This window comes from Taeniopygia guttata, chromosome 21, assembly GCF_048771995.1.
Source record: "Taeniopygia guttata chromosome 21, bTaeGut7.mat, whole genome shotgun sequence".
Lineage (NCBI taxonomy): Eukaryota > Metazoa > Chordata > Aves > Passeriformes > Estrildidae > Taeniopygia > Taeniopygia guttata.
Window position 1 is genome coordinate 2,429,314 of NC_133046.1, and position 23,100 is coordinate 2,452,413.

General features: G+C 43.0%; 3 protein-coding genes across 8 annotated transcripts in view; 2 read left to right on the plus strand and 1 right to left on the minus strand.

Moving 5' to 3' along the window:
* Positions 1-8,769: 8,769 nt before the first annotated feature.
* Positions 8,770-16,314, plus strand: RER1 (retention in endoplasmic reticulum sorting receptor 1). 3 transcript variants are annotated; one of them, XM_030289064.4, is made up of 8 exons: positions 8,790-8,916; positions 9,268-9,385; positions 11,878-11,963; positions 12,509-12,613; positions 13,505-13,604; positions 14,129-14,207; positions 14,314-14,449; positions 15,239-16,314. In XM_030289064.4, exons 3-8 carry the CDS (start codon positions 11,883-11,885, stop codon positions 15,326-15,328), a joined length of 591 nt encoding a protein of 196 aa, XP_030144924.1. In that variant the 5' UTR covers positions 8,790-8,916; positions 9,268-9,385; positions 11,878-11,882; the 3' UTR covers positions 15,329-16,314.
* On the minus strand, positions 16,236-19,966 carry PEX10 (peroxisomal biogenesis factor 10). The gene is made up of 6 exons (XM_002196899.7): positions 19,638-19,966; positions 19,373-19,453; positions 18,523-18,920; positions 17,674-17,849; positions 17,241-17,376; positions 16,236-16,951 (listed from the first exon to the last, which is right to left on the minus strand). Exons 1-6 carry the CDS (start codon positions 19,744-19,746, stop codon positions 16,880-16,882), a joined length of 972 nt encoding a protein of 323 aa, XP_002196935.5. The 5' UTR covers positions 19,747-19,966; the 3' UTR covers positions 16,236-16,879.
* A 1,850-nt stretch (positions 19,967-21,816) lies between these two features.
* PLCH2 (phospholipase C eta 2) overlaps positions 21,817-23,100 on the plus strand; it is a 75,401-nt gene continuing 74,117 nt past the window's right edge. For 2 of the 4 annotated variants that reach the window (XM_072917524.1, XM_072917525.1), the window contains exon 1: positions 22,062-22,701. The gene's annotated coding sequence lies outside the window, so the exon portion shown is untranslated. Of the gene's footprint in view, positions 22,702-23,100 lie in introns of all 4 variants that reach the window. The other 2 variants (XM_072917527.1, XM_072917526.1) reach the window with 2 other exon arrangements.

Here is a 23,100-nt window from a genome sequence, read left to right on the forward strand (position 1 = left end):
CTGTAATTCTTCGAGACTCCTTCCTTGATCTGGAAACCACCAACTGGGGCTTGGGAGAGCAGTGAAAAACCTGAACTCTTTAAAGGCTGAAAATTATACTATAAAGGTACATTTGACAATCACAAAAACACCTCAGCATCCAAAAAAGCTATTTTCTACCATTTTTGTTGTATAACACTTTTATACAGTTGCTGTAATTTATGACGTTGGCAAATTAACTACCTGATTTTAGAATATTGCATTTCTACAATAATCACAGGAAACACATAAAGAAATTGGCTCTTCCCCACACCTTGTACACAGGATTTAACTGTTTTCCTCTGTTTCTTCCAAATAACTCAAAGCTGGTAGCAGAACTCGATGGAATTTGGTGGCTTTTGATGCCGCCCCGGATTTCCAGACCATGACCATGCACAGCTGATCACCAAAGAAAACAACAAATAAATAACCAGTTATAAACTGTATAGTCACTGTCTCTTACTGTTACTGTGCCACAATGTTACAAGTTCAGGTAAAGTTTTTAAATCTGAGTATAAAAGACTTTTACTGTACTTTTTACTCAAAAAGACAACAGAACTCTCTATTTTGGCCAACAGCATAAAATAGAGGAAATTCAGTGGCTGATGATGATGAAGGGTAAAATTAAGAAGGTTAAAAATTATGACTCAGATGAAAGATTGAAACTCAGATGAAAATCTGAGTTCATTGAATGGAATGCCCCACTGGAGCTTTATTTGTTATATCCTTCATAGCCTTTGTGGGGGGTTGCCCAAGGCTGGCTGCCAGGTGCCCACCCAGCTCTGCTCTCATTCCCTCTTCTCAACAGCAGGGAGGAAAATGAGATTAAAAGGCTCATGGTCAAAATGGAGACATGGAGAACATCTACTGATTGCCACCATGGGCAAGACAGACTCAGGGAAATTATTTATTACAAATTAAATTATACTTGGACAGTCTTCCTGCCCAACTCAGGCCCTTTTTTCTCACCCTCACCTAATTCCTTCATCCTCTCCCCACAGAGTGGTGCAGGGGATGAGGAATGGGGGGGTGTGGCCAGTCCATGACATTCCCTCTCTGGTGCTCCCTCCTCCTTGCACGTTCCCTGCTCCAGCAGAGCTCCTCCACAAGCCAGAATCCCACAGGAGAACCTGCTCCTGCTCCTGCCGGGGCTTTCCCTGGGCTGCATTTCCTCCAGAACACCAAACTCCTGCTCCACACTTCTTGCAAACCTTCCGCAGGCTGCAGGAGGAAGATGTGCTTTGACACCTGGTGAACTGCCTTCCCCTCACCTCAGCCTCCCCAGGGTTGTTTTTGTTCTTTTCCCCCCCAGATCCTGTCTGCTGTGCAGTGGTAAAGCGAACCTATCTTCCCAGAGAGATGGAAAGAAGACACAAATTCATTTCCTTAAAGGCAGTTTCTTCACAAAAGCCAAGCTATCTTTCTGCCTGAAATAATTATCTAGATGTTTAAACTGAAGTCCTGTCAATAACCTCAACTTCCACAAAAATGCATTTTAAAAAGATTAAAAGAAAACAATGAAGTTTTTGCAATAAACAGGAATATCATGCTTTCTTAATGCAGAATGTAAATGATTGCACTGCTGAGAAAAGGGAAAATTAAGTCTTCTAAGTACCCAATGAACAGGAGTGGAACAAATTTTCTCTCTTCAAATATATCCTTATAGTAATCTGAAGAGAATACTCCCATGATTGTGTAGCGATTTCTTCAAGACCTATTCAATTCCTTATTGTTCAGCTTACAGTGCCAGAAAAAAGGGCCTGTTAAAGTTAACATCTGCTAACTAATCATGGAACAGGCCATCCCAACATTCCACAGGGTTTGAACATTGCTATGAATTTTGATTACTATCAACTTTGGCTGGATTAAAGAAGCACTTTACTGTGAGACTTTTGAAACCTACAAAATCTTATTCTTTTAGAGGAAATGCTTCTAAAAAGAAACATTTTCATTCTGGGTTCAGAACTTATGACCTAGCATTGTAAGCGTGCTAGTATTAAAGGTAGAAATAAATCAAACTGGTGAACTATATTCCTCTGAATTTTTTGTTAAATATTTCATTTTAAGAGTGTTAACATCCCACAGTAGATTCTGACATGCAAATATTATTTGGATAGGCTGCTGTACAGATTGGTTCTTCTGAGTTCCACTCCATGTGTTTTGCTTGCCTGACACTGAGAGTACATCCATATTTGCTGGATTCCCAGGTTTTGGGATCATTTTCTTAGAGGTGATACATTCATATCTGAGTGAGGCAATCCAAGATGTACTTCTGAGCACCTCTTGCCCAGCTCTGGTTGGAGCTGTGTGAGCTGTGCAAACAGAACCTCCCCAGGAGTCAATTGGATCAGACAAGCTTTCCATGAAGAAGCCATGGATTCCATATCTCTGCATTAGGATAGGATTCATTTGTGCTCTCTGCTTGGCAAATTACAACCTGCTGAGCAATCCTTTACTGTCTCCAGTGCATAATGTGTAATTTACACTAACTGGGATTATTCTCTGACAAACACAAACTATGCATGCACATTCAGCGCCTGTTTTTTTTTTTTTCCTATTTTTCTAACTTTTTGATTCCAAAGTACTTTCCTTTTAAAATTAAAAACTGACAGTATTAAAAGCAAAAACCACTTCCTCATCACAAGAATAAAAATTCACTGGAAGAATATTGTGGTGGACCATGAATGCCACAACTGGACACCTCACTGTACTTCTGCATTTAATTGGAATGAAAGTCTCTCCTCCCAGGAAAGGTCTCTGTCCCTCTTGCTCCAGAGAGCTTTGTGTTCTGGGAGAGCTGAGCACCCAGAGGATGCCAAACACACCAGTCAGATCATATCCATCAAAAGAGGCACAGCCAAAGCATTATGTCAGAGCCCTGTCAGTAACTGGGAGCACAATGAAGGGACGTCCCAGGCACTGAGCCCGTCACAGGTGTCACCTCCACAATCGACCACAGCGCCCCGTCCATCCAACACGTCATTTCTCCCCTGCCCCTTGAACAGAAATACACATGGAACTTAAATTTCGACAACACCACAGCTAAATTATAAAGAAGGGATTATTTCAGCCAATTTTCAATAGTAAAGTGGGTGGTCCTCAGGACTTTTTATAAATACCCTTCCAACATCTGTGTGAAAAGTTGAATAGGAGACCACACAACAACCAAGGATTATGTGGCACTGCTCTAAAGGGGAAAGGGAGGAGAATCAAACATTTCTTGCCCAAGGTTTGTTACTGTGGGATACTATTATGTGAAGCCCTTCAGTTCATACAGAACATCGCATTAAATTACATGGCAAGAATGAATAACTGCTTTGTCGCATACAGAATCACACATTATTTTGCTTTTTAAAGATTGTGAAAAGTGAAATAGTGTACCAAACTCCATTCCAAAAAGCTTTGGTTATTTAAATGCAGTCTTCATTTCACCCAAGGTATTCCTTTTGCATAGAAGTTTAAAGTTCCTAAGGCTGCAAAGCCAAATACCACAGAAGTTTAGATATGAGCCAATTAAGTTTCCAGCAATGTTAAAACTGGACACGTAACTGTGCAGCTCAGTCTGACGTCATCATGAACACACAGTCACCATTTTAATGACATTAACTGGCAGCACAGCCAACCAGGACAGGAGAGGTCATGGTCAGGAATACTTGTTTCAGTTCTGGCTGGGAGAAAGTATAGGATTGTATATTAGGGGACAATTCTGTTCCAAGACACATATAAAAATCAGAGCTGGCACTGAAATTTAGTGTGAATTGTTCCATTATTGGAAGACTTTAGAGTCACAAATGAGATGGAAATAATCAGACAATGGTCAAAGTGCAGTCAAAAGTCCAGGTATGGGAAATAAAACAGCTCAGTAATAATTCACTGGTTTAACGCAGTACTAAATCCTGTTTAGCCATCAGGGAACATTTTTCCAATCTCAGAGTGCATAAGGAACTAGATATAAGAATATTTAAACCTAAAATTATCATTCTTCCATTAAGTTGGATATTTGGCTTTTGGCTTTATATGTGATAAGAGCAGAGGTACCAAAAGAAGGTCTCCTACAATTCTCAAATGTGTGTGAACCCAGCTGAAGCTCCAGATGGATTTAGTAGCCAAAGGTGCAGCTTGGTTTACACCTCTAGCAGTTACAGGTGTGCTGAAGATGACAACAAAGACAAGGCACTTCTTTAGAAACACACTCCTGATGCCACGTGCTCTGCTCTTCCCCTGCTATCCCCCCAAAGCACAGGATGTTTTCCTCAGCAGTTACCCCAGAATAGCTGCACTGATGGTAACTCATGTACAAAATCACTGCAACTCATGTGTACAAAATCTCTACAAGCAACAACTCAAGCTCCAGGCTCCACTGGCAGCTCCCAGCCTCCTCTGCTGTAGGGGAAGGACCTCCAAAGAGCAGCCGGCCAGTCATACTCCTGCATGGACAGAACAACTGGAAGATCTAGAAAAGACTCACTGTCACTGAAACTGTATCTAATTTATAATCTGAAATCCCAGGGGCCTTCATCTTGCATCGTGCAATGGGATGCAGCCGAGTTCTGCCTCCTGCAGGGAGGGAAGAGGCCAGGGGATATAAAATATGCCACCTTTCCCAGAGCTTCCTTATCACTACCTGTGAAGCATTGTGCCTGCTTTCAATCACTTCTGCTGATTGCCTACTATTAATGTCACTCATTCTTTTAAGCAATTAAGCCACCTCTTTCTTAGATGTGCCTTTGTCTCTCCCTGGCACATTTCCTTGTCTAATCCTCTTTTCCAGATGGCATAAGGACGCGAGATAAGTGTTGCTAAAAGTTGCTTAGCAATGCAACACATGCAAGGTTTGGAAATGCTGACGTCCACACAAGCACTATCTCTACATCACACATTTCTGCAGAGAAACAAAGGCGTGAACACCCGCAGTGACACAGGGGCCTCCAGAAAAAGAGCCACCGGTGCCCAGAGGGAGCAGGGAGAGGGAAAAGGGAAAGCTCCAAGCTCCCAGTGATGGGATGAGTTAAACTGCAGGGATTTTCTTTGTGTTTGGTTTGGATTTTAAGCCAGAATTGGAAATTCTGCTTTAAACACATAAAACCCTTGTGTTTTAGCAAGGCCCTGTGTTTTCTGTGATTCAGAGATACAGGATGCCACAGACACAAAGTCACTACAAGGGGCTGCTAGAGGCCATGCCAGAAATGGATGCTCCATCCCTGGAAGTGTCCAAGGCAAGGCTGGACAGGGCTTGGAGCACCCTGGGATAGTGGAAGGTGTCCCTGCCTGTGCCAGGGGTGGAACTGGATGGCCTTTGAGTGGCTCCCAACCCAAACCAGTCTCTGTGCTGTGACTGGTTCCTGACAAACAGGAACTGATAAAAACAAAGCTGTTTATCATCCCTACAACTCTTGCTATCAACCCTACAAATCCTCCTTTCCTAAGAAGCACTGATAGGGAATTTATTCCTGCATCATGCAATTGTGGATTGTTTCTAAACTCTGTTTCTAAACCATTCTTTATATGGAATTTATTTAAACTACAATTAAATGTTACGGGTAATAAATAAGAACATTTATTACATGAACAGTAGTAATTTCACAGGGTCATATTATCATATTAATTTATTTCTGCAGCAGCCTACGAAAACAGGTTGGCATGACTCATTTTGTGTTTGAAAAACCTGAGATGTTACAAATTTATTCATTATGGGGAACAACTTTGAAACAGCTAGTTCTGAGAAAACAACTGAACAGTAGTAAATTAACTATGGAAATTCACAAGTAGCTTTACTCAGGGTAGTCTCTTTCTAACCAGAATTTAGGGGTCTCCTCCAAAAGCCATGAAAATAGAGCTCAACACTTACTAGTGGGGAGATTAATTCATGGTTTTTAAATCACATATAGTTTTCTTTATATTTTTACATCATATATCCTTATGTTGTAATCATAACCAAGATTTGGGAAGATTTATTGTGTCTACAAATGTCCTGTTACCCACTCACACACAGCCTAACACTGTATAACCGAAATGGCAAATTAAATACTTTGCACTGAACTGAAGCCACGGTGAGTGTTCTGAGCAGGTCCCTGAGATGGATTCCTGCAGGTGAGGAAGCCCAGAAGGCCAAGCACCTGTTTGTGTGCTGACAGGTGTGCCAGACAGCAGGGCTTCCTCAGGAACCAGGACAAACCACAGAGCCAAAGCTCACAAAAGGAAACAGCCACAGGGACAGAACGCAACGAGGCAGCAGCCAGAGACGAGGGATCACAGGGAGGAAAAAATGGCAAAAAATGAGTGTTTTCCTTCACTAACCTCTGCAAACTTCATTCACGTGTCATTGTTTCATTTTCAAACCTGTGTATGTAAAAATGCATGAAAACCAGAGGACACCACGGGTCACTGGGGACTTTATTTAATTATTTAAATTATTTTTAAAACCGGCTTTCAGAGACTCTGCTCCATGTTCATTATTACTCAGTTATAATTTCTGTCTTGCACCTCTTCACAACATTTTTACCGAATGCAAAACCAGTTTTACTGTTAAAAAGGGGATAAATCAAAGTTGTTTGCTATTATTAATCTTCTCTGTTGATAGTTGCAATTATTTGTTTAGGGGACATTTAATTGACCTGAATCTCTGAAGATTCCCAGACTGCAGTGTGCTGTTAACTGACAGCATCCACTCACTAAAAAGATTATCACTTGCCAAAGATTGATCTAAAAATCTGGTCCTGACGCTGCTGCAGCTGAAACTGAGATTAAACATTCATGCCAAGATTCAATCCATCCTATACCCCACAGAAGTAATGCTGGGATACCCTAGAGTTTGAAATATAATATATAATAGAGTATAAATATTATCTATTATATAAAAATATAGAATACATTTATAATATATTTATATTATAAAATATAAAATATAGACCATGTTTTCTCGCTCCAGCAGATTACTTCAGGGTGTCCACAGTACTATTTCAGCAGAAGGAAAAAAACCCTAGACTTTTTCAAAATCCCTAGTTTCACCCAGTTTTCAGGCATAGAATTATCTGTGAGATGTCTGAGTGCACTGATTGATCAGCAATAGCTTTTGGTCTTCACTGAGATAATCTGAGCAAGGAAACAAACTTCAAAATCTCACCTGCAGAACCCTATGTGCACAAACCATCCAGAATTCCCACATCCTAAACTTAAAGATTTGTCCTTTTTTGGGCACTGAAACCTGTTTTCACCAGGTTTTTGCCCCCTTGGTTGCCTGCCCATAATTCCTCATCTGATGATCTTTAAGGTGCCTTCCAAACCAGATTGTTCCAGGATTCTGGAACAGGATTTTTCCCATATTTCTGTTTATTTTCCAGAAGGCTGTTTAGCTCTTCCATAAATCTATGATAATCTATGCCAGGTAAATAAATATTTAATTCTAAACAGTTTAAAACTCCCAACCTTTAAACTAATTTTTTGCTTGAAAAGAGGATATTTATGTTTTTATTGTTTCATGTTAAGCTATATAATTTGAAAGCAGTATGTGCTAAGGGATCACTTATATTAAGGGGGTGCCTTTAAAGTTATATATAATATATATAATGATATAGATTATATATACAAATAGATACAATAACACAGTTCTATATGTATATTTATGTGGATATATATAAAAAGTTATTGTATATGTTATATGTTTATATAAATATATCAATATATTGTATCATTTGTATATTAATAGATTTAGTTTTAAACCTATTTATTATATGCATGAAATAAGTAAGTATACTCATATACTTGCATACTATAAATACTAAATCAATAGATTTTTCAGAAGTGTCAGGACTATTTTTTTTTTTGGCATCTTGTCACTTATGAGCATGTATTGAATGTAAACTTTAGTACTAAATGCTGCAGCCAGGGAGCCTGAAGAGTTTTACTGATTCGGCCCCAAAAGAGATGGAGGAGAGACGCCCAGTGGTGCCCAAAGGCGGTACAGAACTGCTCGGAGCAGCCTCGTGGCAGCGAATTAAGCGAAAATAAATTACCATGCCTGGGGCTCGTTTATCAGTGTTTCTGTTCCACGGGAACTAACGCACCTCAGCGCGTGTAGGGATGTTTGTGTCACCTCTTTTTCCACGTAACGAGCATTTCTTGTCTTCTACTGATTTTGATTCCCAAACGTTTACGTGCTCGCTGAATAACACAAACTGAACTCGTTAAAACTTCAAATCCTTCAACAGCAGTGCCCTCATTCTGTGAGGGGGCTCCGCTCGGCTCGGTTCGGCTCGACTCGGCAACTCTCGGTAGAGTTCGGATCAGGCTCGGCTGAGTTCGGCTCGGGCTCGGTTCCGCTCGGGCTCGGTTCGGCCCATCTCGGTAAAGCTCGGACCGGGCTCGGCTGAGTTCGGCTCGGGCTCGGTTCGGGCTCGGCTGAGTTCGGCTCGGGCTCGGTTCCGCTCGGGCCCGGTTCGGGCTCGGCTGAGTTCGGCTGTGCTCGGCTCGGCCCCGCCTCCCCGCCCGCCGCCGTCCCGCCATTGGCCGCGCGTCCACGCCCGCCCCAGGAGCAGCCGCTCCCATTGGCTGCTCTAGCGCAGGGGGCGGGGCTTGGCGCCCCCCTCAGGGTAGCAAGGCGGTCCCGTTCAGCGGCGTCCTGTCCCTCGGTCCGCGCCGGTACCGCCCGATCCCGCCCCGCCTCACAGGCCACAGACACACAGACACACCCACACCCCCTCCCACCTCTCCGCCGGTACCGCCCCCCTCACGGAACGCGCACACCCTCCCGCCGCCCCGCCCTGTCCCCCGGGGCCGTAGCGGGGCAGCACCGGGGCTGTGCCCGCCCCTGAGCCCCGGAAGCGGAAGGGAGTCCCGGTGCTGCCGCCATATTGGTGTGTGGAGGGGCGGGAGCGGACGGCAGGACCGGCCCGGTGGCCTGTGAGTACCGGGCCCGAGCGGGGCCGCAGCGGGGCGGGAGCGGCAGCGGGCACTGCCCCTTCGGGCCGCCGGCCGCGGCGCTGACACCCGCGGGCTGGCGGGCGGGGCCCGGAGCGAGCGGCCCCTCCGGGAGCGCGGGGGCTGCTGTGGGCTCGGCGCTCCGGCCGCGGCCTCCCGGGGCTCGTTTCGCCCTGTACCGGCCCCGCTCCGCTCATTGTACCGAGCGTCCCGCCGCGCCGGGCTGAGCGGTGCCCGGCTAGGGGAAGTCCCCGCTTGCGGGCACAAGCGAGAAGCGCAGGTGCTGCTCAGCTGCTGTGGCAATGGATAAAATTAAACACTGCCTTTTTTTAGTGTGAAAAAACAATCTGAGCGACCAATGGGATGTTTCCCCGTGGTTGTCCGTTCACCCAGTTCTTAATAAATCACGTTAGTGTGTTACTCTTCGAAAACGTTTCCTCCATAAGATAAGGTAACCTGAATGAGTAATGTGTTTTTGCTAGTTACCTGCTTCATTTATATTTTAAATTTAAGAAAAATCTGTATTATGAGCAGAGTTGTGCTCTAATTCTGTACCTCTCTGTGATGATGTGGGGCTTAAAGTAAATATTCTTACTGCCGGAGGTTCTGCTTTTCAGAACTCGGCGATCACTGGTGTTTGTAATGAAATTACCGTAACAATTGCGGTGAAAAACACAATTGTTCAGGCCGTACCTTCACGACCTGAAGGTGTATTCAGCGGAGAAAACTGCTGTAATTCGGTTTCGTTTTAGGAGCAGCTGCAGTTCTGGTGGTACGAACGATTCCCTCGTTGGTTCTGTTAATCTGTGTGTGTGAGCCTGGTTGTGTTCACCTCTGTGTGTGTGTGTGAGCCTGGCTGTGTTCACCTGTGTGTGAATTTGAGCCTGGTTGTGTTCACCTCTGTGAGTCTGGCTGTGCTGGGATGGCTGCAGGGTTGTCACAGCTCCTTGTGCTGGGCACTGATTCTGATGTCACACTTCAAGACAGATGGAGAGAGGCTTTTCCCAAGGGCCTGGAGTGGTAGGACAGGGAGGTGTGGCTTAAAACTTCCGGAGGGCAGGGTTAGATGGGATATTGGGCAGGAATTCTTCCCTGGGAGGCTGGTGGGGCCTTGGCACAGGGTGTCCAGAGAAGCCGTGGCTGCTCCTGGATCCCTGAAATGTCCAAGGCCAGCTTGGATGGGCATTGGAACACCCTGGGGTAGTGGAAGGTGTCCCTGTCTGTGGCAGGGGATGGAATGGCATGATCTTTAAGGTCCCTCCCAACCCAAATCATTCTCTGGTTCCATGATTATGAAAGAGAAATTGCAACTGTGTAGGTTTAATCATTCCCTTAAACCAACACAACCCAGTGTTCTTAACTGTGAACTGCCCTCCGAGCAGTGCCAAGGACTCCTGCCTTTGATAATTGTCCATTACAGGTATTCCTACAGCAGAGTTTTAATGTGATAACAAATATCACCTTAAATTCTAGTCTGGGTCTCGTGGTTAAACTGAGCCCCAGAGAGGTTTCTCCTCAGTAGAACTGTTGTATTTCTTGGTCTGCTTTGGAGGGACTGTGTGCATGGTAAAAGATCATACATAATCACATATAATGCAGTATTTTACACCAAGCATGATCCCTGCTCCAGCAAAAAGCCTTCAGTAGCCTCACACACACGATTTTCTACTTGCTTTGCAGAGGGTAACTTTTACAAGATTGTTGTGTAAGGTCTGCTTGTAGCTGTATTTGCTGTGAATGTACCTGTAGAATTAATTTTGACACTATGTGAGTTTTCATTGGTCTCTGATAAATTGTTCTGTGTTTCTAATTAGTTGAATAACTTTTTGTTACAGCTTTATACTTCAGGACATTAAAAACTACCCCAAAATAAAGCAGCAAATGATGCTTAGCTGAGAATGCTGAACAATTTCTGCCTTGCAGAGATTGGGGAGAAGAATATTATTTCTTTTTGCCTGTAATGGAAAAATGTGTGTATTCTGTGCCTTTCTGCATGATTCTTTTCTTTTAGCTATAACTTGAATCAAAGTGGACTCAGCTTTTGAAGCCTCCTAATTAGTCCCTTTAGCTTTTGAAGTGTAACAGGACTCCTTTTTTTCGACTTTCTAATTATTCCATAGGATGTAGTTTTCAGATGTTTACAGAAAAAATACACAGCTTTAAGGTTATGTGCTTCCTCAGATTGTCCTGGATCTTAAATGTTCTGCAGCATCTTCACTGTATTGCAGCATCTAAGACAATTTATGTTTTTTTTTATTTCTAATTTATGCATGTTTCATACAGATTTGTTATCCTCTGAGGCTCAGGAGGGCTGAGTGTACTCCCAGTATCCCAGAGCTACATAGTCCCACCCACAGATGAGGATTCCAGGAAGTAGTGCCAGGGATTGCTCTTGGTGATGTGGCAAAATGTTTCTGCTTTATTTGGCTTCTGTCTTGAAGTGAGCTGTAAAACTCATTGATAAGAAAAATAAAGCTCTTCAATTGGTGGCAGAGGTGTGGACTGAAAGATAATCCCCTTGCGTAATTTTTTACCTTGGTTTTGTTCTTTGCATTTGGAGCCAGAGGTGGCAGGAGGGAGGTGTGCCATGAGTTCATGTCTCACTGCTGAAGGCTTGTACCTCAGCCTGTGCCTTAGCAAGGTGACAATGTCCAGCTGGGCTGGTGCTGAATTTCCTTATGGACTTATTTATTTCCTTCCCCCTTTATTTCCTTCCTGTCTTGCCTTTGTAAATACCCTGTTCTTTGCTTTCTTGGACAAGGAATTTACACTCATTTTGGCATAAGTGTCCTCTCTTTAAGAATATTCAGAATAATTTGTTTCAAACAGAACAAGCCAGAAGAATATTGTGTGTAAATGCTGGTTCAGAGAATGTGCTTTAAACCTCCCTGAGCTTTCATTTTGGGTTTCAATGTTCCCTTGTCCCATGTTTTGTTTCCACAGCCACCATGTCAGAAGGGGACAGCATTGGGGAGTCTGTGCATGGAAAACCTTCTGTGGTCTATAGATTTTTCTCAAGACTTGGACAGGTTGGTTTTGTGAAGGGTTTTTCTGACTCCTTTAGAAGCAGATCTCACTGCAGCTTCTTGAACTCACTCCTTGTTGGCTGGGTTGTTGAAATGCTAAAATCTATACAAAAGATTTCTTTTGAAGCCTTTTAAAATAGACAAATATTTATAATAAATGGCTCATTGGAATATTTAATGGACATATGTGTGACATTGCACAGTGAAAATACATTGTTACTGTCAGAAATGAGGAGTGAGTTCAGATTTAGTGTCAAATTCATCTTAAGGGAAGCAACTTGCATAAAATACAGAAAATTTTAATTGCTTTACAAAATCCCTAAGCATTAGGGATTTTTTTCCTTTGTAAAAATATAGAAGCTTTTAAATACAGTTCTGTTTAATTCATTTGTAGTAAAGAGTACAAGTGTTCAATGTTATTCTCTTTCCCAAAATACTCCTCCAAAATGCTTTCTTTTGCCCATATTATCCTCCAATAAGCTTTACCCATTGTGCATCAAGTTTTTTACAGTATTTATTATTTACTGTGCACTTTGTGTTTGCTCCAGATCTACCAGTCCTGGTTAGACAAATCCACCCCCTACACTGCAGTGCGATGGATTGTAACGCTGGGGCTGAGCTTTATCTACATGATTAGAGTTTATTTACTGCAGGTGAGAGAAGTGGATTTGATGCTGAAGTAGTTCCAGATATTGTTACTGGTCTAATTTTGATTCTAAGAGTATTTTTGAAGTGTGCTTTTACTTTAGAATGAGGTGTGGTATCGTTCAGCGCGTTGCAAAAGGTAAATTGTGTAGTCTGAAGAGAGAACACATCCTGCGGGTTTGGAAGTTACTGATGCAGAGAGAAAAATGTGTGAACACTTGAGGATATCTGATGGCAATCTGAAATCACAAAATAAATCTCTGAAAACTGTTGTAATTAAGTTTTTGCTTTTATATTAAAGCTGTATAACAACATGATCAGATCCAGGGGTTCCTTTCTGTCATGAAAACCATGAGGAATGGCTTTGTCAGGATTTCTCTCCCTGCAGGCCAGGGGCAGACTATTCCCCACTAATCAGATATTTTTGATTATTCCATGCTTGTTTCAGATGTTCCATGCCAGTCTGCAGTTCAGTTAAGAACTTGGGCACTGTTATTCCCAAAAACTGATGATTACAGAATGTGAAACCTTTACAGGTCATAGTAGTAGAACATTTCAGACACTGAGGGCTGCAAAGATGATTTAAAAAGGGATGGTTTTATGATCTTTTCTACTTTTGAAGGCCACATCTTGAATATAGAGAATTTGGATGCTAGACCATGGTTTTATGTTCAGTCTGTCGCTACATGAGAGATTTGCTCTCCTGTCATGCTCTAAAACTTGTTTTGATCCCTGAGAACTGATATTTTTACAAGCCCAGAAACCTTTCAGTTAGTAATGAGAACATAGAAAAGCTTCTGAAGGAAGAAAAAACCTGGGTTGTTTAATCTTGTTAAAAAATCAGTAGCAGAGAATGATTTTCAGGAGGATTTTACCGTTGTGTGTTCCTCTTTGTGCAGGGCTGGTACATTGTGACATATGCCTTGGGAATCTACCACCTCAACCTCTTCATAGCTTTCCTGTCGCCAAAGGTAGACCCCTCTCTAATGGAAGATTCAGGTATGAGGAAAAGTTCCTTTTTAACATTGTTTGAAACTTGGGCAAACTTCCAGCTCCTTTTGTCTGATACTGTAGTGTAAAGATAAAGCAATTTTAGCACTACATTGTATTTTTTTGGACCTGAAAAAAAATCTTTACAACTTAACATCAAGAGTTGCTATAAAATTTGTCCTTTTTCATGGGACTTGAATATATTCCATATTGTACTCGTTTTCTGTGTTTTAAAAGGAGGTTTATGTGACTTAAGCTCTCCCCATAGTAACTCAAGTGGCCTGGTGTTCCTATTAGCTATTTTCTTTAAAGGAATCTATGTTAAGTTTATTTTAAGGAGTCTGTGGGAACTTAGATTAAATCAGCAACTCTTAACTGGGATCTGTGTGTGACAATGGAAATTGGGTGTGGTTGTGTTTTGTGATTTTTTTTTTTTTTCCTTAAGATAGAAAGTAAAAAAAATGGAGTCTGAATAGTGTGAAAAAACTACTGTGAGGAGGTTTGTGGTTTGGTTTCTTTTCTGTTATTTTTAGATGATGGTCCTTCCTTACCTACAAGGCAAAATGAAGAATTTCGGCCTTTCATTAGAAGGCTCCCAGAATTCAAATTCTGGTGAGTGGATCCATCTGCCTGTGTTCTGATTTTGAAAACTACAAATATTTGCATGACATTAATGGTAACTGGGCTTGAAGGATTAATTGTTACTATTATTTTTCAGGCATTCTGCCACTAAAGGAATCCTGGTTGCTATGGCTTGTACATTCTTTGAGGCTTTCAACGTTCCAGTATTTTGGCCAATCCTTGTGATGTACTTCATTATGCTATTTTGTATTACTATGAAGAGGCAAATCAAGGTAACTTGGCAAGAACAGAGAATTTGGGATGTCAGGATTTACAGCATTGCTTCAAACTGGCCATCCAGTGGAGCCCTTCAGGGGTTAAATGTGCTGCACACACTTTTACTGGAGGAACTTCAATAACTAATACTTGAACATTAATTGTTCAGGTGGGGCATGTTTACAATGTTGAGCAGATTTTACAAAACTTTATTCTTGGTTTCAAAAGGTTTTGACTTTAGAGTGCAGTGTCAGGGTTTTATGCAGGTTCTCATCCACTTCCTGTGGCTATTTTGGATGCAGAGGTGTTGAACCATCTCTGGTGGGTGAGAAGGGAAGTTCTCACAAGGTGTGAGAAAGTAAATAGGGGAAAGGGAGAGAATATAGGCAAGTGATTCAGACCATTTTAACAAATTACTTATGGTTTGTTAGCATTTAAAAAAAAAAACTATTTTTTTCCTCAGTCATTCAGAATTTTGAAGGTACTGTGATTCAAAGTGGTAAATTAAAGTTGAAAGGGTAGTAAATAATGAGTACCTCTGTGCTCTCTCCAGTTTTCCTGTGGTTCCCCAATCAGTCATCTTCACTGTAGTGTACAATTCATTGGGTAACCCAAAATCTGAGATATATAAAACTGCTCTCATACTCTATTCAGATATAAACTGCTGTAGGATTAGCTATTTCATTACATTTACTAGGAACTCTCTTTCTGGACGACTCAGTAATTTACAGTGTGTATTATAAACCATTTTTTCCTAAATATTATATAACTTTCTTGCCTCAACAACTGCTGTTTTCTCTTTGCAGCACATGATAAAGTACAGATATATACCCTTCACACATGGCAAGAGGAAATACAAAGGGAAAGAGGATGTGGGGAAGACCTTTGCTAGCTAGGAAGAAGCAATCAACCTGTTGACCAATTCTACTGCTCACTAAAGGAACGATTTTGAGCCATTGTAACAATGCCTTTTTTCTTCATAAAAGTGATTAACAGAGTGGTGACAAAGCAGTTGAATTTTCATTTTTATCTGAAATATCAGATTCTTGAGGAAACTGGCATTCTAACCAAATTGCATTGAGTTTATTCTCTTTTGTAAGAAGTTGGAGAAACTTTGGATAATCCCATGGATTTGGGATAATGTATTTCTTTCAAGATCCATTGCACTGGAGAGGTTAATGGCCTAGAGTTGGATATTTTTACATAGTTCTCCTGCTCAACATCACCCTGAAGTGCTGTGCACATCTGTGGAGGAAAGTGTAAGCTGGCACACGTGATGCTGTTTTCTGCTTCATGGCCGTGTGCTGTTTTCATAGAAAAATTCAGTAGACCTAAATTAGATGCAGAACTTAAGCCAGTTTCCTAAATGCATGGTATTACTGAGTTATAACCAAACAAGTATAGATAGGAATAAGAAATTACTAAATTATGGGGTTTGCAGTAGGGCAAAAATACTCATTTAGCTTCTAAAGCAACTCATTTGTGTTGGGTTTTAATGCCAGTTTCACTGTTCCATCTCCCAGCAGATGCTAAAATTGGGCTCTTTCTGATGACTCAGAACTTTGTTCAAACTTTATCACAATTTCCTTTGAGGACCTGGAATTATAAAAATATATATTTTAATTGTTATTAGTTGGAGTTTCTTTCATATGTAATGGTTTCTTCAATAATTGAAGTTGACTTCATGCAGCCCCACAGGACATACCCAAACTGGCCAGAACAGACAGTCATGGCGGTTTTAACACAGATTTTCTTTTTTTATGGGGTGGGGGGGAAAGAGAGAGAAATGACCTGCATGTAAACTTTTTCATGTGATACAACTGCAGTTTTATTAAGTGACTTTTTAATTCCAAAATTTATTAAAAGACAGTGTTCCCCTTTACTTGTTCTCTATCTTTATATACATCTCTTGATCTAACACTATTTATGACTCATTTTCAATAATGGCTGCCCTCAGTTTAACTTCATGCAGTGCCTTTTTCAACTCTTCAGGGAGCATTTGCTTGCAGAAGGTAGGAAAAGATTAGCTCTTGGAAGATTCTGAATGGAATTCAGCAGATTCAACAGACAACTAATTGGAAAATGTATGTAGGCACCTTTTCCTCTGATCTTGTCAAATGAAGGCTTTCTGGAATTCAGTAATCCTGGGGAAGTGACAGGTAGTTCTAGCTCACTTTGATCTGTGGCTTTTTGTTGGTTTGCACGTGTTTTCCATTGTCCAAAATGAAGAAAATTATTAAACTTGAGTTAAGCATGTTTTAGAACCCTATTTTTAGTATGGTCAAGAGCTACATCAGAAGAAACAGAAGGGTAGAAGCAGAAATAGCTTTATTCTGTCACACAGGAATGTAGTGCCACCTCGCACAGGCAATTTCCAGTTTAATAAAGCTTTTTCTTGGACCAACCCAAACTGTAGGACAAGTATGAGGAGATGGAAGAGGTTCCCTTTACATTTGGTAGTGCCGTAGGTAGATCAGTTTCTGAGGATGAAACTTCTCTCTGCACAGTGGACATTCTGCCTACAGGAAGAAAAGGGAGTAGATGGACATACTGAATAGTTCTATTTTAAAAAAATCGGAATATAACTGCTTAGCTGCTTGTAGAAAATAATTTTTCAGTCCCAACTGTGGTGCAAGCTCCCCTGAGCTGGCCCAGTGTGAAGTGCTCACCTTACTGACCTCACCTATGTAATTGTCATTGTATTTCACCAGCCCCATGGGTGCTGGTCAGCTCTGGGTGCCCGGTGAGAGCCAGGGCGTTGGCAGGCAGGCTGGGGGCAGCTGGCAGTGTGATGAGCTGTGTACTCACCCTGGTGCTGCACCAGGCAGTGATGCACTCCCAGCAGAACAGGTGCCCGCAGGGGGTGGCTGTGCTGTGCCGCCGCTCCTCCAGGCACAGCGTGCAGCGCGACTGGCGCCCGGCCGCCGCCTCCTTGCTCCTGCTCCTAATTAACACAGGCACACTGGGGTTAATTGCACTTACCCTGCTTGGCAGAAATACTGCGTAACACATCCTGCAGTAAAACCCGTGCTCGAGTATCAACCCTTTTCATGAAGGTCTCAAAAACACCAAAGCATAAAATCCACAACACGCACAAAGCAGCGAGGAATTAGTTTTGCTAATTAATGAAATGTTTACATCAGACTGTAACCTAAATTGGGGTGTCACTCCTGTGTTGTCCCTGTTTGTGACAGCTGTGACATTCCCACCTCTTTCCTAGGAATTAAGAACCACCTCTTACTTCTGGTGAGCGAGGTTGCGGTGCAGCCTCCACTCCTGCCTTGCTCTCTGCTTCTGTTTGAAGCTGTACATCTGAACTCCAATGGTCAGCAGAAGGTGGAAGAGTGAAATTATTCCAAGAAACTTGTAACTTGATCGGATACTCTGATCTTCTCCTTGCAGTCCTCCAAAATGCACCTACAGAATACAGAGAGATGTTTTGTTACTGTGGTTTTAGGAAACTGTTCCTCCTCTCCCCATCTGCAATAAACTTGATTTTGGTTCCTCATTTTGTCCAAAATATTGACATTTTAGGACTTCTCAGCCAGCTGTCTCTCAGGAGGTGTAATGACCTTCAGTCAGACTGGTAGCTGCTGTCTGCCCATAAAAATTGCACTTTGGATTGGTTTGGTTTTCTTATGTATCCCTGAGCAAACAAACACCTATTTCCTGCACTGATGCTGGGAATTGTTGAGAACTCTTTGTCTGTACACATTTCTGGGCCAGTATGGCTGATGTTTTTTTGTAAAGATGTAAAATTATCTTCATATAGCAAAGTGCTATCTAAATGTCTACTGAGTGTTGTTCAAAACAATATTTCCCATGGATTTATCAAGTCACCTCTTACATCCCGCGTGTTTGTGGCACTCACTGAAGTTACACAGAACTTGTGACACCACATTGATGTTTATTACCTGTAACCTCTTGACTGCAGGGACTCATCACACCCAAATAAAGCAAAACCTTCCATCTCACCCCTCTTCTCTGCCTGTATAATCAGCCACAGCCAAATTCCTTATCCCTTTTACACATATGGCGCCCCAGAAAAGGCCAAAATTCTGCATTCACATCTTGAACCAAAACCACTTACATATGAGATCCCTGTGATCCTTTTGGAGAGGTGGTAGAACGTGCCCTGGATGTAGAACACTGCCAGGTGGAGCCGGTGCAGCAGAGGGATGGATTGTTTAAGGACATACACGACTTGGGAAGCTGTTTTCTTCTGCTGCTCCGTGAGCTTCCCAACCTGCTTCCGAATCCAGCTGCGAATGGAGCTCCTGCTGGGAAAGCCCAGTGCTGGGGGGGCCCTGGATTCCTCAGCCTCCATCTGCAGCTCGTGTTCCAGGTGCAGCAGTGCCTTTTCCAGGCAGTAGGGTACCACGGTGTGCAGGGAAATGAAGAGGGCCCGACGAAGGAAAGAAGGCACCTTTTTCTTACTTGGGTCAACCTGAATGATGTTCACATACTCTTCTCCCAGAGTCTGATAACCTAAACAATGTATGCAACAGAAAACATGGTGAGAGGGCAACTGCAGGATCATTCTGGATATGCTGAGCAGTGGGGACAGGCTGTTCAGGCTTTGGAATTTGGAAGTAGTTATTTTTTTGTTGAATTAAGATAAGTGTCGTGGTGACATCCAGTATCTGCAGTTTTAGGCTTAAAGTAGGGATAGTTTTTATGCTGTCATCTACTCCTGCTTTTAAAAAATTGTTTTTAGAAGAACATCCATCTGTTGATAAAGTGCGTTTGAACCCAACCCCGACAATTTCGTGGTTTCATATGCACCAGAAGGCATTTATCCAAAGCAAACCAGCCTCCAGGCTGACAAGAACTGCTGTTGGGCAGTCTCAGGTGGTGATCACCAGCACAGCACCCGCGGCCCTTCAGCTTTCAGATATTAGCAGAAATGATAAAAAGTGCTAAATGACAGGGAAGGTTACCTGACAGAGTGGTGAGCACGAAATAGGCCACATCGGAGAGCAGCTCCACCTCCCTTCTCCACGCCAGCCACGGCCGGGCACCTGCGGGACGGGGGCGCGGCTGTCACTGCGCCAAACCCGCGCTGAGCCGAGCCCCGCCGGGAATTCCTCCCGGGAATTCCTCCCGGGAATTCCTCCCGGACTCGCCATCAGCCCCCTCCGACCCCCATCCAGAGCCGCGCACCCGGCAGGGCTCGGGGTGGATCCAGCCCCCCGCAGGCATTACCCGCCAGCCCCCGCAGCGCCGTGCCGGCCCCGCTGCGCAGCCCGGCCCGGTACAGCTCGTCCTTCTGCCCGCAGCGCACCAGCCGCGCCGGGCCCGCCGCCGCCGCCATGGCGGGCGGAGGGACACGGGGCCTGCGGGGCACTGCGGCCCGGCAGCGGCGGAGCGCCCGCCCGCGCAGGGATATCCCGGCAGCGAGGGCGGGAAACGCCGCCCCTACCGTGAGGGGGCGAAAAGGGCGGGAAAAGGGGCGGGAAAAAATTGGGAAAAGGCTTGGAAAAAGGGACGGGAGAATGGGAAAAGGACTGGAAAAATGCCCTGAGGGGCGGGAATGGGACGGAAGGGAATGTTAGGGGCAGGGAAAGGGGGCGGGAAGAGCGCAAGGGGAGGAAAGGGCGTGTGAGGGGTGGGGAAAGGGGCGAGGAAAGGGACAGTGAGGGGCGGAAAAAGGGCGGAAAGGGCGTGGAAAGGGGAGGAAAAGGCTGGGAGGGGCGGGGAAAGGGGAGGGAAAAGGAACGGGATGAGCCCAACTGAGGTGCTAAAAACGGTAAAAATGAGCTCTAGGACGTTTCACAACACAGCTCACAAGGAACCCACCGAATCACCGCTCCCTAGGCAGGTGCACTCCGCAATATTGTATACATTTTCCAGCCCTTCCACTTGTTTTTTTTTTTTTTTTTTTTTTTTTTAATTAAAATAAGCATCATAGTGACATTCAGTATCTGCAGTTTTAGGCTTAAAGCAGGGATACTTTTCATGGCGTCATCTATTCCTGCTTTTCAAAAATTGCTTTTAAAAAAATTGAGGATAATTCAGAAGGAAGGTGTGTTCAGTGTCCTGCTATTGCGTTTTTAACAGCTGCGAAAGCCTCCGTGCATCCCTTCAAAGATGAGCTGTTTGTATGGGGAGACTGAACAAGCTGCCCTTTGTTTTCTGCCGAGCTCTACACGAGGCAAACAACAAACTCCACATAATAATAATAATAATAAGTTAATGAAGGTAGCAGCATTCTGCTAATGTTAACATCCTGCACGTGTGTGTATGTGTATATCCATATTTACACTCTGAGGTCTGATACATTCATTTTTGCCAAAACACATTTTTTCCCCTAGCAGATTTTAATTCCATGTTGTTATAAATTCAGTTTTGCAGCATGCTAAAGCAAAGGGACAGTTAAACTGTTCCACATTTAATTCATTTATTTGACAAAACTACTTTAACTGGAATTAAAGTAGGTGTTTTCCTGAAGAATTTACAAATTAATATGGCAGGGACTCACTGGAAAGTTTTGGGAGAACAGGAGCTTGGTGGGTTTTTTCTTTCTTTTAGTGAAAAGCAAAGAAAGGCTCCCTGTGGCCAAACATAACCACAAATAAACTGGATATTTGTAATCCTTTCAGTAGCCTATTAGTGCACAGATCGTGGCGTCAAAGTCCTAATTAAACTGTGCCAGAAGTTGTACGTGATAAGTAAAGCTCTGATGAATCTTACAGATAAGCAAAACATTCTTAATCCCTCCCTCCCTGCTCCAGGCGCTGCTCAATTTTTATTTGTTAGGGTGTGTTGCATCAATGGAATCGCGGCTTGTTCCCTCTGTAGCTGTAAAATTAATGGAATTAGGGGCAAAAAATTAGAACATTTTCCGTCGTTCAACAGTAGGTGACGCACCTGCATAAGGAAATGTCCCATGGGAACTTGGGTCCGGAACGGGACATTTTCACATTTAAATCTTGGAGATCTGCTATTAAATAAAAAAGTCGAAGGCTGCCAGCTTAAATTATAGAATTTTTTAAAATATACAAAATTAATTGACCAAACCTTGGATCGTTTTGTTCAGAATAATTCAAATCCAATCTCTCATGTTTTGATTTTTGTTTGAAGGAGAGCTGTGTCTATCTCACACATCCAACAACTCAGTTGTTAAGAAAACTACCAGACATATTTGTTGCCCTTTTGCTGAAGTGGGTAAATGTGATTTTCTTATTTTATGGGTCAAGAAACCAAAGAAGAGCTTGAGAGGTTTTTTGGGTTTTTGTTTTTGGGTTTTTTTGCAAAGCTGAAATCCTGACCAATGACCACTTAATTATTAGATTGGAAACCATTTATAAAGCTGAAGGTCGGACTCTGCCAACAAGTACTAAAACATTTGAACTGTGTAAGTTCTGTGTATGTGCCCACTTTGACTTATTATGTGGCTTTTATTCTATTCTAAAAGTCGTTCTGTGATGTTTTGAAGGGTGGGGGTCCTGTCAGTGTGTTTTGAGCTGAGGAAGTGCAGCATGCCAAGTAACCTTCCCATTTTGTGATATACTTTCACATATATATTCATACCTAGATATAAACACACACATGCATAAAATGTTAGTTGCTACACTATGATCTGCCAGGAAAATCTGATTCTTCTCCTTCGTATTCTGATCGATACTGGTGACTTCAGAAAACTGCCATTATCTCTTAAAAACTCATTGCTGTGGTTTTGATTAAGTTTTTGGGAGCCAAGTTTGTTGATTTCCGTGCCATGCTTCTCTGCTTTTCCTTCCAACAGACCTGACAGGGGAACGAGCTGCTTCGCTGATGTTACCACAAGGAAGCCCAAAATGTAAAAAACCTCGGTGCTCAGCAATTATTAACTTTTCCTCCCACAGGCTGTGCATCATAAAATCCGATTTTGCCTCTGCAGACCTGTTAGGAGACAAGAGGTTCGGAGCGCAGCTTTCAAACAGGGCAGCGGGCAGATGTTTCAGTTTCCAACCTGAAGAACAGGTTCTGCGGATGCAAAAGGAACGAAACGTCTGCTCGGCATTGTTGCCACCCTCCGATTCCTTTTGCCTCCTCCCACTTTGAACTTGTTACCCTGGAGCTGAACTGTTTGAACAGGGGCTGTAAAGCTGCTTTGTGATCAGAGAGCTCGGAGCCCTCTACATGTGAAAGCGGGGCGGGATTTCGCTCCAGACGCCGCAGGTCCCTCCCTCCCTGCTCCCGGTTTTGGCCCGGGTATGAAGGTTGGACGCTCCGCGCACAGAAGCCGGGACAGCCCGTCTGCACTGCCCGGCCGGGACAGACAAAGGTGTGTGCGGCGTTCGCTTTCTGCTTTCTCTTGCAGCGATCATTGTGCTGTGCTTTTAACGGGTGTTAGAAACAAAGTTTATAATATGCTACCCCAGGAGCGTGGACAGCCTTATAGCTGTAACAGAATTTGCTACTACTTTTGCTCTTGTCTTTTTGAAGGAAGTAGGAAAATGGAAAGAGCATGATGTCTAACACTTGATTTATTTTATCATGCTTTCTCTTGTTCATGAAAATGTTCAGGAATCTTGGAATTCTGTTAGTCCAAAATTTTTAGATTCTCTGAGCTTGTAGGCATGAAGCAAACCCCATTTGTGATTCAAGTTTAGACTTTTCTAACTGGACAACTGTTTTTTTTTTTTTTTTTAATGAAAGACTACTACATTCATTCTGAACTGAT

Bases quoted from the DNA above. Each gene is read 5' to 3' on its own strand.
- RER1 (XM_030289063.4), top strand. From the start codon at position 11,883: ATGTCAGAAGGGGACAGCATTGGGGAGTCTGTGCATGGAAAACCTTCT. The intron at 12,614-13,504 runs GTGAGAGAAGTG...CTCTTTGTGCAG, and splicing joins TTAGAGTTTATTTACTGCAG to GGCTGGTACATTGTGACATA. The intron at 13,605-14,128 runs GTATGAGGAAAA...TGTTATTTTTAG, and splicing joins CTCTCTAATGGAAGATTCAG to ATGATGGTCCTTCCTTACCT.
- PEX10 (XM_002196899.7), bottom strand. From the start codon at position 19,746: ATGGCGGCGGCGGCGGGCCCGGCGCGGCTGGTGCGCTGCGGGCAGAAG. The intron at 19,454-19,637 runs GTAATGCCTGCG...CCCGTCCCGCAG, and splicing joins GGCGCTGCGGGGGCTGGCGG to GTGCCCGGCCGTGGCTGGCG. The intron at 17,850-18,522 runs GTAAGTGGTTTT...TGTATTCTGTAG, and splicing joins GGATCACAGGGATCTCATAT to GTGCATTTTGGAGGACTGCA.